At 38.2% G+C, this 16,825-nt stretch overlaps 3 protein-coding genes across 3 annotated transcripts; 2 read left to right on the top strand and 1 right to left on the bottom strand.

The window, feature by feature from the left end:
* Nucleotides 1-131: 131 nt before the first annotated feature.
* Nucleotides 132-1,802, bottom strand: LOC124643686. The gene is made up of 3 exons (XM_047182724.1): nt 1,696-1,802; nt 1,083-1,183; nt 132-298 (listed from the first exon to the last, which is right to left on the bottom strand). Exons 1-3 carry the CDS (start codon nt 1,775-1,777, stop codon nt 161-163), a joined length of 321 nt encoding a protein of 106 aa, XP_047038680.1. The 5' UTR covers nt 1,778-1,802; the 3' UTR covers nt 132-160.
* Nucleotides 1,803-6,545: 4,743 nt separating this feature from the next.
* On the top strand, nt 6,546-8,009 carry LOC124643687. Its single transcript, XM_047182725.1, has 2 exons — nt 6,546-6,621; nt 7,768-8,009. Exons 1-2 carry the CDS (start codon nt 6,546-6,548, stop codon nt 8,007-8,009), a joined length of 318 nt encoding a protein of 105 aa, XP_047038681.1.
* Nucleotides 8,010-8,273: 264 nt separating this feature from the next.
* Nucleotides 8,274-16,819, top strand: LOC124643688. Its single transcript, XM_047182726.1, has 2 exons — nt 8,274-8,349; nt 16,553-16,819. Exons 1-2 carry the CDS (start codon nt 8,274-8,276, stop codon nt 16,804-16,806), a joined length of 330 nt encoding a protein of 109 aa, XP_047038682.1. The 3' UTR covers nt 16,807-16,819.
* Nucleotides 16,820-16,825: the final 6 nt, after the last annotated feature.

Here is a 16,825-nt window from a genome sequence, read left to right as displayed (position 1 = left end):
ATTTGGTATGTAGATAGGTGATATTCTGGATTAACATATAGGCTACTATTTATCCCGGTCAACAGGGGTGATAGCGGGTGGAAGCTAGTTTATTATAAGCTACATAAAAAAAGAAAAAAAAAACACCACGGTTCCAACGGATAATTTTTATTAGCACAATCTATTTGCCTTTCAAAGCCTCGGTGAAGGCGGCGAGTCCCGCCATCGCAGCGTTCACGAACCGTGGACCCTCGGCCGCGAGCTGCTTGCTCAGTTGTTCCACTGTCTTCTTCTGCTCAGCTGCTAGTTTCTCGATCACCTTCAGAAGTAATAGACGTTGTTTAAGACCAATCGATAAACCCTCTTCCTCCGAGCCTTTTTCCCAAACTATGTTGGGGTCGGCTTCCAGTCTAACCGGATTCAGCTGAGTACCAGTGCTTTACAAGAAGCGACTGCCCTATCTGACCTCCTCAACCCAGTTACACGAGCAACCCGATACCCCTTGGTTAGACTGGTGTCAGACTTACTGGCTTCTGACTACCCGTAACGACTGACAAGGATGTTCAATGACAGCCGGGACCTACAGTTTAACGTGCCATCCGAAACACAGTCATTGGTGTCTAAGATATACTTAGAAAGTACATACAAACTTAGAAAAGTTGCATTGGTACTTGCCTGACCTGGAATCGAACCCGCGCCCTCAAACTCGAGAGGTTGGTTCTTTGCCAACTAGGCCACCACGACTTTTTTCGATAAACCCATGGGTAAATAATAAATATAAATAGTATATAGTAGCCAGCTAAGGGTGGTTTAAGAATAAACGAGTCAGGATTAACCACATAGAGAGAGTAGCAATGGGACGATAATTAGACACGACCGGAGAGAGATCACAAGCAGGACCGACATTTATGTGCGACACGATGCACGGGTGTATCAATCACCAACTTATAGGCGCTTGCGACAGCTAGACCAACGAGGCACACTAAAACGAATGTAAAAATGATTAAACTACTACTATAATATAAACTAATGTAAAACTTATGTTAAAGTTTAACTAATGTATCTGACATTCATTCATTTCATGTAGGCACGTGTTTACCTACCTCTTTGAACTTGTTCAGTTCTACGCGATGTGCATCATGAACATCCAGGAACAGCTTACGAGCCTTCATCTCCTGTTCTTTGGTTGCATCTATCAGTTTTGCTGGAAATAATTACAGAAAGAAGTATGTCATCAGCCTTTTTATCGTCCCACTGCTGAACTACGGCCTCCTTTCACACGGAGAAGGATTGAGCGTTAATTACATCTTATTAGTCCAGATTCCTAGAGATGTTTTCCTTCACCTTTACTCGTCATTGAGTGCAAGTTATCTTAGAAAAAGATTGACTGCAAAGGTTTTACCCGTGTCCCGTGGAAACTACTTGGCGCACCCGGATATACAAGCCTACCCCGCCCCTAAGACAACCCTAACCCTATGTAGTAGTTAGCCGTTCATGGCGCTATGAGAGTGAAGGAATAGTGAGTGCACCTGTGTCCAAGCAAATGTGCGTGCACTATATAATATGTCCTGCGCAGCTGGCTGATCTCCTTACGTGAAACAGCCGCTGTAGCCGATAATCGGCTAGGAGGACATCAGTAGTTAGGTTAAATAGGATCGGTAGTTCCTAAGATAAGCTATGCATGCTATTATATTATGTAGTTCAGTAGTAACTTACAGTCTTTCATCCATTGTACCAAGTGATCCACATCAGTCTTTCCGTGCTTCTCAAGGTCCTTAAATACATCGTCCATATTCATGTTTATTTTTTTATTTTTATTAGATTTTTGTAAAAAAAAAGTGTCCTGGAGTGACGGTCTCAAAAACAAAATGAATTGTCATTTTGAGTCGCGAGTTTTTCAGTGTGACAGATTTTTAAATCTTCTTGAAAAAGAATTGTATACGCTTATTTGTGGGATGCTATCAAATGACGCTATGGGTGCCTTAAAAGCACCATGTTCCTTCTTATTTATTTTTTATTTTTTTTATTTTTCTTTATTGGCCAACCAACAATTATTTACACTAAAAATAACATAAATGACTTTCAACCACAACATAAGTTAAGTGCAACAATTTCTTATAGGCTAGCACTGCATGCTCCATAAACATAGAAGCTGTGAAACAAGTAGGTACAATTTATAATTTGCTTAAATGTTAAATTAAATTAAGTTAAATTAAAAACAAAAAGAGACACAATAAAATACAAAAATAACTATAAATAAAAGAAAAGACATAAAAAATAACAATTAAACGCTACTGGTAATCGTTCTACGGAACTTGGCATATGAGTCAAAATGGACATCAATGAGGTCGCTAAAGCCATTAAGCAATTTACAAATACGAGGCACGACAGAATTAGCACCAAGCACAGTTCTGCGGAGAGGAGGGTGTAAAGGAGTAATGGGACCACGCGGTAGTCTAGAAGGTGCCCGAAACTGAAATTTGGATAGTAAAAGGGGACAATCTATTTTACACCGGAGTAATTTATATAAGAAAATGGAGTCACTAATCCTTCTTCGTTTCTCCAATGATACCATCCTAAAGCAAGATAATCGGTCCTTATATGATCGTATTCGTTTCGCCTTTCCACTGGCATAGGCTAAATGCCAGAGGAATCGTTTTTGGATTCGCTCCAGTCGAAGAATGTGCGTGGAGTAATGAGGTCTCCAAACTGTGCTACAGTATTCCAATATACTACGAACCATACTGTTATATAATAATATTTTTGTTCTGCTTTGCTTAAAACCAGCAACATTCCTTAAAATAAATCCCAGCATTCTGGATGCTTTTTTTATAACGTTTTCAACGTGAGGTACAAATGTCAAGGAGTTGTCAAAAACCACTCCCAAGTCCCTTATTTGATCCACCTCTTGGATTACGTTATTACCGATATGATAGACACTAGCCGCAAATTTCTTTTTTCGAGTGAATTTGACGTGGTAACATTTTTTTACGTTTAACATCATATCATTATCGGTGCACCATTGAACCAACGAGTCTACGTCCTTCTGAAGTAATGTTATATCGTTTTCAGATTCAATTATCCTACAGAATTTGAGATCGTCTGCGTACATATAACATTCGGAGAATCGAAGGCAGTGCGGGATATCATTAACGAAGACATTAAATACAATTGGTCCAATATGTGAGCCCTGAGGAACCCCTGACGACGTCTTGTAGGTTCCAGATTGGAAACCATTTACAACAACAAAGAAAACACGATTTTCGAGATAAGACTTTAGCCAATCATAGAGTGTACCGGTAATTCCGTACGCAGATAACTTCGACAGAAGTATATGGTGGGGTACGCGGTCAAAGGCTTTGCTAAAGTCTGTGTAAATGACGTCCATCTGCTTGCCGCAGTCTATGGCATCCGATAGCATCTCAGTAAAAGTCGCTAGATTGGTGCAAGTTGATCTAGAGCTCACGAAGCCATGTTGAGAAAAGCTCAAATACAGTTTAAAGTGTGCTTGTATATATGGACAGACTAAGGATTCGAAAACCTTGGCAAAAGTAGACAAGATAGAGATAGGTCTATAATTTCTGACGTCGTCCCTTTCATCACTCTTATGTATTGGAATAACCTTTGCTGATTTCCATAAGTCCGGGAATATACCTGTGCTCAGAGATCTGTTAAAAATCTTTGTTAGTGGGTATACCAAAACCGAGGCACACTTGTAAATAAATATAGGTGGAATACCATCAGGGCCAGCACCTTTCCGAAGATCCAATAACTTAAGCTTATTAAGCAAACTTTCGCGATCGATTACCGGTGCCGTTAGTGGGAGACTATTATTTTTCATATTATTAAGAAAATCGGACCTTGGTTCATTATACTTATCTTTCGCATCACTAAATGCGGAAGAAAAGTTTGATGCAAACAATTCACATATTTGCGGACCATTTGATGTTATTACAGTACCATTAGTCATTGTAGCAGGAAAAGAGCTAGAGCCACCTTTTTTATCTTTAATGTAAGTCCAGAAGCGGTTCGGATTTTTAGTGATTTCATTTTCTATGTCTCTCATATAACTATTATAACAGTCGGTAGCCAATTTGGAACATCGTTTGCCCAATAACCTGAGTTCGATCTCATCCCTTGGGTTCTTATAAATTTTATAGCGAGTTCTTACCTTTTCTTTCTCTTTTAATGTTCTTATTAAGTTTTTATTAAACCAGGCAGGATATTTTTTATATTTATAAGCAGACTTAGAAGGCTCGTGTATATGTATAATATTAAGAAGTCTGTCATAAAACATACGAAGCATTTCATTAACATCACCCGTATCCCTGAAAACTTCATCCCAGTCTATATCCTTTAAATTCTCACAAATTTTTTGGTAATCGAGTTTGTAATAATTCGTTTTTTTAGTCTGGGGATTGTATGGAAGTCCTATCTCTTTACTCGATTTAAGCAGGATTTCGATTGGGGGGTGGTGGATATCAATAGTACTTAGGGAGTTTGGGGCCGAGGCAACGCTACCTGAAGGTAAGTTAGTTAAGACTAAATCCAAAATTCGTCCAGACACATTCACAACACGATTAAGTTGTATCAATTTGTGCATGTGAGTAAAGTCTATTAGTGCATTGCTAATGCCAGGAGGAGTATAATTATTCACTGAGTCATAAACCAAGTTCCAATCTATGTTACCTAAGTTAAAATCACCGATTATACAGACATGCAAGTCTATCTGTTCAAGTATCACATTACAACAGTCCAAAAAATTTTCCAAGTTACTACGTAACACTGGAGGCGGCAAGTAAACTGCGCACAGAGCTATTCGACGAATAGATTTCATAGACGGTACCTCAATAGTAACCCAAAGATCCTCACATTGGCTTTCCCAGTGAACCATGCGTTTTGAGTTAATTTTCTTTAATATGGCGATTAATACACCTCCCCCGTCCTTCTTCCTACCATCTCTATCCCTTCTGTATACTGTATATCTATCGTCGAAAAGCTCTGAGCTCAGAACACCACTATTCAGCCAAGTTTCAGTCAATACAACAATATCATAGCTCTCCAACGATAACTGACGACAAAAGCTATGAGTTTTCGTGCGTAAACCTCTCGTGTTCTGATAGTAAATATTAATATTATCAGTAGAAGCCGAGAATTGTAACATTTTTTAATGCCAATACTGCGATAAAAAAAAAAAAAAAATGATAGAAAGTACTAAGTAAGCTTTTTTAAAGTGTCCATATTTCTCACCAAGATGTGCTCTGATTCTTGTGTTTTACGCATGAAAATTCTACCATTTCTAATCCACACAAAGCTATAACCAATTTCTCTGGCTTTTATTCTCGCAGCAGCATGCAAAGCTCTGTATGTTGGCGAAAGATGTTCAGTCACAAATATGGCGGATTTTTGTCCTGGGTAGCCTAGGTGCATGCTGTTTAGTTTATTGTCTTTATTATTTTTATTAAAATTAATAATAGATGCCAGGAATTGATCACGAATTCTAGGGGAAGCCAGCTGTACTACTATGGAACGTGGTCTACTATTGTTTGGATTGATTTTCGCAACCCTGGTACAGTGCAATATATCTCTGCTTTCCATGACACATCCCGACACTTTAGCAATTTCTGACACAATGTTAAACAGGTTTTCGTGCTTCTTTTCAGGTAAGCATTGAATTTCGATGTTGTTAGCTCGAGTTTGCTGCTCTAGCTGGTCTACGCGCATGTTTAACGTTTTAATATTATTTCTCATTTCCAAATTCTCCTTCTGCAGTTCAATAATGGTATCCTTAGATGAAACATGTTCCTTTAGGAGGTCCTCATACTGACTGTTAATAAATTTCAAAGAGTCGTCCATGGCTGAAATTTTTTCATTGATAGGCTGTTCTTAAGCCCTTTGTGTACCTACCAGCGCCGCGGTACCAGCGCCGCGGTACCAGCGCCGTGGTATCAGCGCCGCAGTACCAGCGCCGCGGTACCAGCGCCGCGGTACCAGCGCCGCGGTACCAGCGCCGCGGTACCAGCGCCGCGGTACCAGCGCCGCGGTACCAGCGCCGCGGTACCAGCGCCGCGGTACCAGCGCCGCGGTAACTCGCGCGAACATAGGCTCCGAAACTACTGAACCGATTTGAAAAATTCTTTCACTGTCGGAAAGCTACACTCTTCCCGAGTAACACAGGCTATATTTAAACACGGTACGGGCAGTACCTCCCACAGTACGCGAGTGAAACCGCAAGTAAGCGGAAAGTAAGTAAATATCAAAGAAATAGGATCTGAGAAATAGATAATAAACTCCATTTATGACGTTTTGGATACCCCAAGCGCAGCCGGGACAAGTCACTAGTTTTCTGTTAATCGTCTAACCAGCCCCTTACATAAGTATAACCTTTTTGCAAACAAACTTTGAATTCCACGGCCGAAGAGTTTTGTGAACTTTTTAAACTATCACAACCCTATAGATTTTTGATTTATTTCTACAAATATTATTATGGCAGATAGTTAATCATTATTTTGTATTTTTTTTAGCCCAATTTTAAATGAAAATTTGTAAAAAATCTAAAAAAAATCATGGAAGCTATATTTAATGATTTACAGAAGCAGGGGAAAAATAACGTGGATAATCTGGTCAAATGGTTCAAAGATGGTAAGAACGAACATTTGGAACATACCTACTTTGGATTATGCTGGTTTTGCCACTCTTTTCAAGGTTTGTACAGGAACCAGTGAGGCATAGTTTTTGTCACAGCCTTAAAACGTCCACTGCTGGACTGCTGGCTCCCCCAAGCTGGTGGGATTACCTCATACTCACCACTGGGCATGCGTGTCGGTGAGCGTAGTGTGGGATGTGTTTAGGTTCTGGATCTCAGCTCATCTACAAGCAAGGAGATCAGCCAGCTGCGCAGGACATATTATACTGCACGAGCACATTTGCTTGGACTGCGGTGTACTCACTATTCCTTCACTCTCATAGCGCGATGCGACGACAATCCGACACCAGCGGAGAGAGATTACATGCAGGACCAACATTAACGTGCGCTCCGACACTCGGATGTATCAATCACCAACTTCCAGACTCCGGGCTGCTTTGTGAAAGTTTCTTAAAAATTACACGATTTCGGCCCTATAGTTCGTCCTACCTTTATCTCTGTAATTATCGGATATCGGCTCATATGCATAACGTCTTACTCTCGTGCCACACACTCTCACTGCTTCCCACCAAGTGACCATAAATGCAACCTCCGCGTTCATGCATTCGACGAGACGACAGATAGGTATCGGTGACATACTCCAGGGGCCCGATTCTCCTAAGTTAATAATGTCAAAATCGAATAGAAATCGAATCGCAATATGATCGCAATAGCAGTTTTAACCATATCAGGCAGTCTGCTACTAATATAAGACCAATCGTATTCCAACGACATTCGATTGGTTTGCGATTGGTCTGCTATTTTGGTGATTTCGGTCTATACCTACGGTAGCTTGCTCTACAATCATATTGCAATCGTAAATCATTTGCAGACAAAATGATTCATTATTGAAGGACAGAAAAGGATAAAAACGTTTATTTCAAAGAAAAAAGAGCGGAATGCCACATACGCTTCAATCGTAATCGAGTTGGGATTGGATCGCAGTCGAACGTGAACCGAATGGCGCTTAAGTAAAATTAGGAGAATCGGGCCCCAGGCCCGACCGGGCAACCGAATCCGATACCCCGTGCACAGGAGTAGTGTTAGAAATTCGATAATTTTTGACCCTAAGCCCAAAACTTTCCTAATTTTAACTCTTCCAGCAAAAATAATAGACCAGAGCAAAGAACAAGAGGAGAAACTCCGCAGTTTCTTCGCCGACGTGCCGGACAAGAAGAATGTAGCCGTGGACAAGTTTAAAGAAGTTCTCGGTAAAGTCACAGAAGAATTCAAGAAAAACGCAGATGTAGTGGCCAAGCAGTTGGCGGAGAGCGGGCCCAAGGTGCTGCAGTCGGTTAGACAGGCGGCCACTAGCGCGATTAAAGATCTCATACCGAAATTCTAGAGGAAATAAAGTGGTTCGTGAGGTGTAGTTTTGTTTTATTTGCTTAGAGTAGGTATATGTCTAATCAGCCCCTTAAGTAAGTATTACCTTTTTGCATCGCGAACTTCGAAACCCATTGCCAAAGAGTTTTACAAAACTTTTTAAACTATTATTTTTCTACAAACATTATAACATGTCAAACAGTTAATCATTATTTTGTATTTTTTTACCCCAATGTTAAATGAAAATTTGTAAAAAAATCGAGAAAATTAAAATAAGAAGATCATGGAAGCTGTATTTAGTGATTTACAGAAACAGGGGAAAAATAACGTGGATAATCTAGTGAAATGGTTCAAAGATGGTAAGTACGGAAAAAACTTTGAATTTTGCTAGTTTTGTCACTCTTTCCAAGGTTTGTACAGGAACTAGGGAGCCCTAGATTTCGTCATAGCCATATATGATAATGTCCTCCTAGCCAATTATCGGCTACGGCAGCTATTCTCATATATGGAGATCAGTCAACTGGATAGGACATTATAGTGCATTACTTGACTGCTGCCTCCCCCAAGCTAGTGAAATTTATTGCTATTGTACTCTCATAGCCCGATACGACCGGAGAGAGATCACAAGCAGGACTGACATTAACGTGCTCTCAGATGCACGGGTATATCAATCACCAACTTCCAGGCTCCGGTCTGCTTTATTAAAGTTTCTTTAAACCCACAATGCGATTTCGGTCCTATAGCACAGATTACTATAATAGTTATCCTATAGTATTCGTCCGTCGGTTTCTCTGAAATTTCCATCCGATAGTAAGATATCGGCTCCCTTGCATGCATAACGGCTTACCCTCGTGCTACACCAAGTTTCCCGCCAACTGACCATAGTGTATAATATTTGCATCTGTATACATATATAGACGCACCCTCCGCGTCTATGCATACAACGAGATATCGGCAATATACTACAGGCCCGGCACACATATCGGTAATATAGGACAGTAGCGTTAAGATATGGCTTGTGTTTAAACACCACCCAAAAAAGTACCTATTTTACTACCAAAAAAATTCTAAACGGTTACCAAAATGGATAAATGGTCACCAAATAACGTTTCCAAAAATATTATTAGGTAAAACCATTTTTTCGTATTATTGACTACTAAAAAAATATATGGACGCCTTTAAAATACACTTTAGACCAAATATTATATATTGTCACTACTTAGATGTTACCAATTATGTAATACCATGACTCCTAATTTGGTCATTTTTGTTAGACTAAAAAAGCTAACGATCGCTAGAATATTTCCCAAATACCAATTAAAAAGATAATGCAGACGTTGAAAGGGAGCGTAGGGCGCTGGCGGTCCGAGGTAATATGTTGGCACGTAGATTTCACCGTTGTACCGATCAGGTTAAAATTACGCTGTTTAAAGCGTACTGTCAGGGTCTGTACACGGGGGGTCTATGGATCAGCTGTACCAAAAGATCGCTAGACGCCCTGCGTGTCCAATATAATAATATTTTTAGGATGATGTTGGGATTACCCCGCTTCTGTAGTGCGTCGGAAATGTTTGCGGAAAATCGAACCGATGACTTTTACGCCTTAATAAGAAAAAAAACGGCATCAATAATAACTAGGATTCGGGCTAGTAACAACAGCATCTTAAAAACAGTGGCGGAGAATCTGTACTCTCCTATCTTTAGGCATTTTGTGAAGTTGGTAGTGAGGATAGCGTGAGAGTAAATTTGTGTAATTATGTTTAACTACTAACAATAATTTTAAGTTGTGTTTTTACTAACAAAATGGACTGTGTATTGTCTGATAAATAAAGATTATATAATATACTGGGGTTCCCAAACGTACGTGGCTTATTTATTGTTATATGAACCTTCTGTCACGGCTCCGGCACTGCGGGGCTCCGGCGGTCCCATGCGAGCAGGCCGCCTCGCCCCTCTGCGCCTACGCGGATTTGAATTGCACTCTAGGGGTAGGGCAGACAAGACTACGTGGAGTCGGTTTTGCAGCGATTCGTTTTCGTCACTAACTTTGATTTTGGTAGTAATATTATAGGAGGTATGGGATTAAAAGAAATAATATACTAATTTGATATTGAAATATTTATTCTATACTTTAAATGGTACTTGGAAGCAATACGTCCGTCTAACAAGATCCCGTGACGCAGTGTGTGTAGAGTTAAATAAACAGTAGATTGTTCAGATAGAACAAAGAACAATGTTATCGAAAGTTAGGGGTATTAGTTTTTGCTTTATATAATTCAACACGCCCCCTCAAAAATTAATCCCTAACTTTTAGTCATTCGTTAGTTTACTATACAGTATCTAGTCTCATGGGCGTAGCCAGCTTTGGGCTCAGGGTGGGGCAGCAGTCAACCTATCCCCGGGGGAGGGCGGGGGCACTCCGATTTTTTGTATCTTGAGCCGTTAATCTCAAACTTGTTAATCTCTTAATTTGAGAGGTTTACCTCTATTTTTTCAGGTACAGAAAATAATCAATCACACACAAGACAAAAGCTAAAAGTAAGGGCATATAGATTCTGAATACGCGAGCGAAGCGAGCGCGAAATTTTTATCGGAGTTAAACCAAATATTACGTAAAATTTAGCCCAAACGTACTTACTTTTTGTTTGTTGACAATTATGCAAAAAAAAGAGCATGTAGTTTCTAAATACGCGAGCGAAGCGAGCGCGAAATTTTTATCGGACTTCAACCAAATATTACGTAAAATTTAGCCCAAACGTACTTAAATTTTGTTTGTTGACGAATGCAAAAAAAGGGCATATAGTTTCTGAACACGCGAGCGAAGCGAGCGTGAAATTTTTATCGGACTTAAACCAAATATTACGTAAAATTTAGCCCAAACGTACTTAAATTTTGTTTGTTGACAAATGCAAAAAAAGGGCATATAGTTTCTGAATACGCCAGCGAAGCGAGCGTGAAATTTTTATCGGACTTTTTCATGGACGTAAAATGTCACACAAATATACATTTTCATGAATGAGGGGACTAGGTACGACACACCCGATTTACGTCCCTACGAAAACCCCCTCGCCCGCATAGATAAGTCGATAAAAATAAAGTTAGATAACGTATAGCAACGTCGCGCAGTTAAGCTTCGCGGACCACTCGGAATGCCTCCAGGGACCAACAGTGGTCCACGGACCACCTGTTAAGAACCACTGTGCTAAACGATCGTTCTATTGGACAGGTCGTACATGGCTGGGCAAGCAAAATAGCGAGCGCGGTTTTTACACTAGGATAAAATTGCATTTCCGAAATTTTGATCACATCTACCAGTTCCATCTCCTTCAATGCATTATTTTTTGCATTAGATGGACGGCTCGGCTCGCTACGCCACATAGCACCTATTCCTTTAGGGAATATGGCTCGCTTTCAAATGACGCGCGCACCGCGCACGTTCGGGAACTCGAGCGTGCATTTTGTTTCGATCGCGCTCTTTCCAAAGTCGACAATTTTTTTGTGCAATAACTTACGGATAGTACATAATATGTACATGTTGAATATATTATGTTGTTGATGTTGTTAGTTAGAGTTAGTAAAAAAAGCTTGTTTATTCAGACACCTTATAGGTCAGAGCCAGGGCCCAGGGTGGGGCAAGTGCCCCAGCTTGCCCCAGTGTGGCTACGCCCATGTCTAGTCTACAATTCAACATTACAAAGTGAATACCAACTTATAAATACGACGTAACATATTATACTTCCAAGTAAGGTCTGGGACAACTGTACAATAATGGTCCAACATTTGCTGCACAGGATCAGGGAAAACCCAGAAAAACCTGATCAGACCATTTCATAATGAAATTGTACTTAAATTAAAACTTATTCTATACCCAATCCTTTTCTCAGTCTTATAAAAGACACGACTGGTAAAGGTTTTGTCAACAAGTCTGCCAACTGGTTACCTGTGGAAATATAATTTAATTTTATTACATTTTTCTCAACTTGTTCTCTAGAGAAATGATATTTTATATCTATGTGTTTGGACCTTTTATGACTTGTTGGATTATTAGCTATGCTAATACATCCGTTATTATCTTCATATAAAATAATGGGCTTATTAATTTTTAAGTTTATGCTTTCTGCCAGAGACTTAAGCCATAATGCTTCTTTAACAGCTTCATATAAAGCCATATATTCGGATTCAGTAGACGAGACCGCTACTGATGTTTGTCTCTTTGTACACCATGTAATTGTATTTTGATCAAATAATTTAAACACATATCCAGTAGTGCTTTTCCTATCATTACAATCGTGGCCACCCCAATCTGAGTCGACATATCCACTTAGGATGTTATTGTAATTATTTCTTGTATATGTTAACTTCAAATCAATTGTGCCTTTGATATATCTTAAAACTCGCTTTAAGCATAACCACAATTCTTTATTGTTCTTATTTGTGTACCGACTTAAAATATTTACGCATGTACTTAAGTCCGGACGCGTACAAAGCATAATGTACATTAAACAACCGATCAGGTGACGGCATGGTGCGTCACACTTCTTATCAGCGTTAAGAGCTTCATAGTTTAATTTAAGCTCCATCGGTGTGTTTATAGGATTGCAATCACTCATATTAAATTTATTCAAAACGGTTTTAATGTAAGCACTTTGGTCTAAAGTAATTTTATCATGGTGTCTCTCTATTTTAATGCCCAAAAATAATTTGATATCGTGTAAGTCGGTCATTTCGAATTTAGTCATTAAATATGCTTTGAAATTATTCATTGTTTGCAAATCTGCACATGCTATAACCAAATCATCGACGTACAAGATTACGTAAATATTTTTAGAAATGTCTCCTTTACCTTTCATATATATACACCTATCTACTGGGGAGTTCTGAAAACCTATTTCTTTGAGACATTGTTCAAATGTTTCGTACCAACATCTAGCTGATTGTTTTAAGCCATAAAGAGCTTTGTTTAATTTGCATACGTAATTATCTTTACATTTTACACCTTCAGGAACTTTCATGTAGATTTCTTCCTTTAGTGTACCATTTAGAAATGCTGTTTTTACATCCATATGATGAATCAGTAAATTATATTGATTTGCGTAGCTAATTAAGAATCTAAAGCTTGCTATTCTAGCAACTGGTGCAAATGTTTCATTATAATCACTAAGATATTCTTGACTGAAACCTCTAGCGACAAGACGTGCCTTATATCTTGAAGGTTGACCTGAAACGTCATTTTTAATAGTGAATATCCATTTACAGTCTACAATATTTTTATTTGATGGTTTTGGTACTAATGTCCATGTATTATTTTTCTTAAGAGAATTGAGTTCTTCTCTGACTGCTTTTTCCCACTGATTCCTATCGTTCAGAGATTTAATTTCATTTAATGATTTTGGTATATTACTTGTGATGGATAACGCACTATAGACATCATAGTCATTTTCATTATATGATTTACGCGAACATGTTTTCAGTCTTTCACTTCTTCGTAAATTTAAAAATTCATCAGGTTTATCCTGATTTTTGTGTTTCAAACTACTCTCAGATTCATTTTCAGGTTCATTCGGTATTTCATGACTACCGATTTTTCGAATTTTACTTGTACTGCATTCATCAGATTGAGAGCTATCTGATTTAGGGCCAGAACTATGAGACTTATAAGACACTGATTTTGTTACGGAGTCATTATCAGTTTCGTCTTGGGAATATGTATTATTACTCCGTTCAGGTCGTAATGAAGGCCTAGATTCGATAAAATTAGTCTCATCAATTACAACGTCCCTTACAGTTTCATATTTTTCGAATTCTGTATTCCAAATTTTATAACCATTGGGTTCATAACCTACCAGTATTCCTTTCCACGACCTATTGTCAAATTTGTTTTTACTGGTTTTATTATGAACATATACAGTTGAACCGAAAACTCTGAGATTTTTAACGCTTGGTTTCCTATCATGCCACATCTCGTATGGTGTCTTTGATTGACTTAAAGCTTTCGTAGGCGTAATATTTATTAAATAAACTGCAGTTAAAACTGCATTTCCCCAAAAACGTTTTGATGCTTTAGTGCCATTTAACATAGCACGAGCTTTTTCTGTTATTGTGCGAACCATACGTTCTGCAACACCATTTAACTGTGGGGTCCTAGGAACTGTTAAATGATAGCTTATGCCTCTTTCTCTACAGTAGTTTTTCATTTCGGTGGATAAGTATTCACCACCGTTATCACTATAAAGATTTACTACTTTGAAATTGAATTTAGCCTCACTTTTAGCGACATAGTCTTTAAAAGCTGTAAACACTTCTGATTTGTAAGTTAACATATACACCACACAATAATGTGTGTATTCATCAACAAATAAAACAAAATAATTTCTGTTATCTATTGTTGGAGGTGTTATAGGACCACAAACATCTGAATGCACAATAAACAGAGGGCGTTTAATGTAACTTTTGTCTTTAACTTTATTAAAAGGCAGGCGAGTCTGCTTCCCATTTATGCATGCTTCACACAACTTATCATTTGGAGTTACGGTATTTATTTCATCTAAGTCATCAATCATATTATGACATTTTAACTGCAGGAATTTAGTTTTACTTATATGTCCTAGGCGTTGATGCCATAATTCATATTTATTTTCATTAACATAACATGCTTGGGAAGCGGATTCCCCTTTTATTACTGGTATTTTAAACTCTAGAACTATAAGATTATTCAATGTCTTACCTTTCATGATGATTTTACCTTCCTTTGTAATTTGTGTGCCTTTGTCATCAAATATTATGGTGAATCCTGCTTGCTGCATCTTTGATACCGATATTAAATTATATGGTACTTCGGCACAGAACAATACATTTGTAAGTATTCCTTGCACTCCTGTTTGACTGATAAGATTTATGTTTCCCCTTTTAGTTGCTGAAATAAATGTATTGTTTTTAGCTACTGAAATTTTTAAAGGAGGATTTAAACATTCAAACGATGTGAAGAGATCATCTCTATTTGTGATGTGATCAGACGCTCCTGAATCTAATAGGAATTTAATTGTCGAGTGGTCTTTTTCATAATGGTATGCGCTTGTCATGAACGCAAATCCTGAAAAAGAAGAATTCGAGGTCGTTCCCTCTTGCAGGGCAATAGTTTGGACTTGTCTTGTCCTTTCTGGGGCATTGTTTTGTATATTTGTCTGTCTTTTGAAATAGAAACAATCCTGTTTCTTGTGTCCTTTGCGTCCACAGTAATGACATTTCACAAATTTTTGTTTGTTTGTTTTCTTGAATGTTGTATTCTTCAAATAGTTTTGTTTTGTGCGATTGTATCTGTTTTTATTATATTTTTCTTCAACATGGAGTATCTTTAAACTGGTATCACGACTCTCGTTTTTTAATTTTACTTCGTGATCTAATAGTCTAGTTTTTACAAAACCGAGAGTGATATTTTCTTCAGATAGTGTCTCAATTGCAGTGATAACGCCATCATATGTATTCGGGAGAGTAAGTAATAAATGAGCTACTTTGTCCGTTTCCTCTAATTTAGCTCCAGCAGCTGATAATTCTGTCAGCAGATCGTCAAATGTTGAGAAGTGTTTGATCAAGGGTATATCGGCTTTTAATTTTAATCCCAATAATTGTTTTCTCAGCGCTAATTGAGTTGCTACACTTTTCCTTTCATAGATCGCGTCAAAATGTTTAAAAACTGCTTGAGCAGTCCCATTTTCATTAATATAATTAAGATATGAGTCCGCCAAATATTCGACTATAATACTTTTGGCTGCCTTATTATTCTTTTCCCACTCAGCGGATCGCGTTCCAGGAATTTCTTCGTCAATAACACTGAGCAAGTTTAACTCTGAAAGCAGTGTACGAATTCTAAATTTCCATACACTGTACTTTTCTCCATTAAAAGGCTTAATGTTTCTTTTCACTTTTTCCATTGTCACAACTTTATTTTTATTTACAACTATGCACTTTACTGTCACTACGCACTACTGAATGTTCTCACTACTAAATGTCCTTTTTCGCACTGGGCCCATAACCTATAGGAGGTATGGGATTAAAAGAAATAATATACTAATTTGATATTGAAATATTTATTCTATACTTTAAATGGTACTTGGAAGCAATACGTCCGTCTAACAAGATCCCGTGACGCAGTGTGTGTAGAGTTAAATAAACAGTAGATTGTTCAGATAGAACAAAGAACAATGTTATCGAAAGTTAGGGGTATTAGTTTTTGCTTTATATAATTCAACAAATATTAATCTTTTAGTTGGATAGAATTTGGTGACCATTAATCCATTTTGGGAACCAAAAATAATATTTGTGCGAGATTTGCGATTTTTCTGATGTTATTTTATTTTTTTTGGATCATAATATTATATACTTTAGTGCCCTTTTAATAAAGTCAATTTATTTTTTTTGGAGTTGTTTATTTTATTTGGTGCCTCAGCTTAGAGTCTTAAAAATATTTTTGGTGATCGCCTAAATTATACCCTTAAGATATTCGATAATATTTGACTCTAACTCTAACTTTTCCTACTTATTTGCAACTACAAAAATGACTTCCAGCGAAAATAATAGACCAAAGCAAAGAACAGGAGGAGAAACTCCGCAGTTTCTTCGCCGACGTGCCGGACAAGAAAAATGTAGCCGTGGACAAGTTTAAAGAAGTTCTCGGTAAAGTCACAGAAGAATTCAAGAAGAATGCTGATGTAGCGGCCAAGCAGTTGGCGGAGAACGGGCCCAAATTGCTGCAGGCGGTTAGACAGGCGGCAGAGGGGGCCACCAGCGCGGTAAAAGATCTCATACCTAAAGGGAAGTGAGGAAATAAAGTGAGTCGTG

Source organism: Helicoverpa zea, chromosome 28, assembly GCF_022581195.2.
Source record: "Helicoverpa zea isolate HzStark_Cry1AcR chromosome 28, ilHelZeax1.1, whole genome shotgun sequence".
NCBI lineage: Eukaryota > Metazoa > Arthropoda > Insecta > Lepidoptera > Noctuidae > Helicoverpa > Helicoverpa zea.
Note: the sequence above shows the minus strand (reverse complement) of the source record. Positions and strands in the feature narration are given on the sequence as shown.

Coding starts and splice junctions, on each gene's coding strand:
- LOC124643686 (XM_047182724.1), bottom strand. CDS start 1,777: ATGAATATGGACGATGTATTTAAGGACCTTGAGAAGCACGGAAAGACT. Junction 1,184..1,695: donor GGTACAATGGATGAAAGACT/GTAAGTTACTAC, acceptor AATTATTTCCAG/CAAAACTGATAGATGCAACC. Junction 299..1,082: donor AACTGAACAAGTTCAAAGAG/GTAGGTAAACAC, acceptor TTACTTCTGAAG/GTGATCGAGAAACTAGCAGC.
- LOC124643687 (XM_047182725.1), top strand. CDS start 6,546: ATGGAAGCTATATTTAATGATTTACAGAAGCAGGGGAAAAATAACGTG. Junction 6,622..7,767: donor GGTCAAATGGTTCAAAGATG/GTAAGAACGAAC, acceptor TAACTCTTCCAG/CAAAAATAATAGACCAGAGC.
- LOC124643688 (XM_047182726.1), top strand. CDS start 8,274: ATGGAAGCTGTATTTAGTGATTTACAGAAACAGGGGAAAAATAACGTG. Junction 8,350..16,552: donor AGTGAAATGGTTCAAAGATG/GTAAGTACGGAA, acceptor AATGACTTCCAG/CGAAAATAATAGACCAAAGC.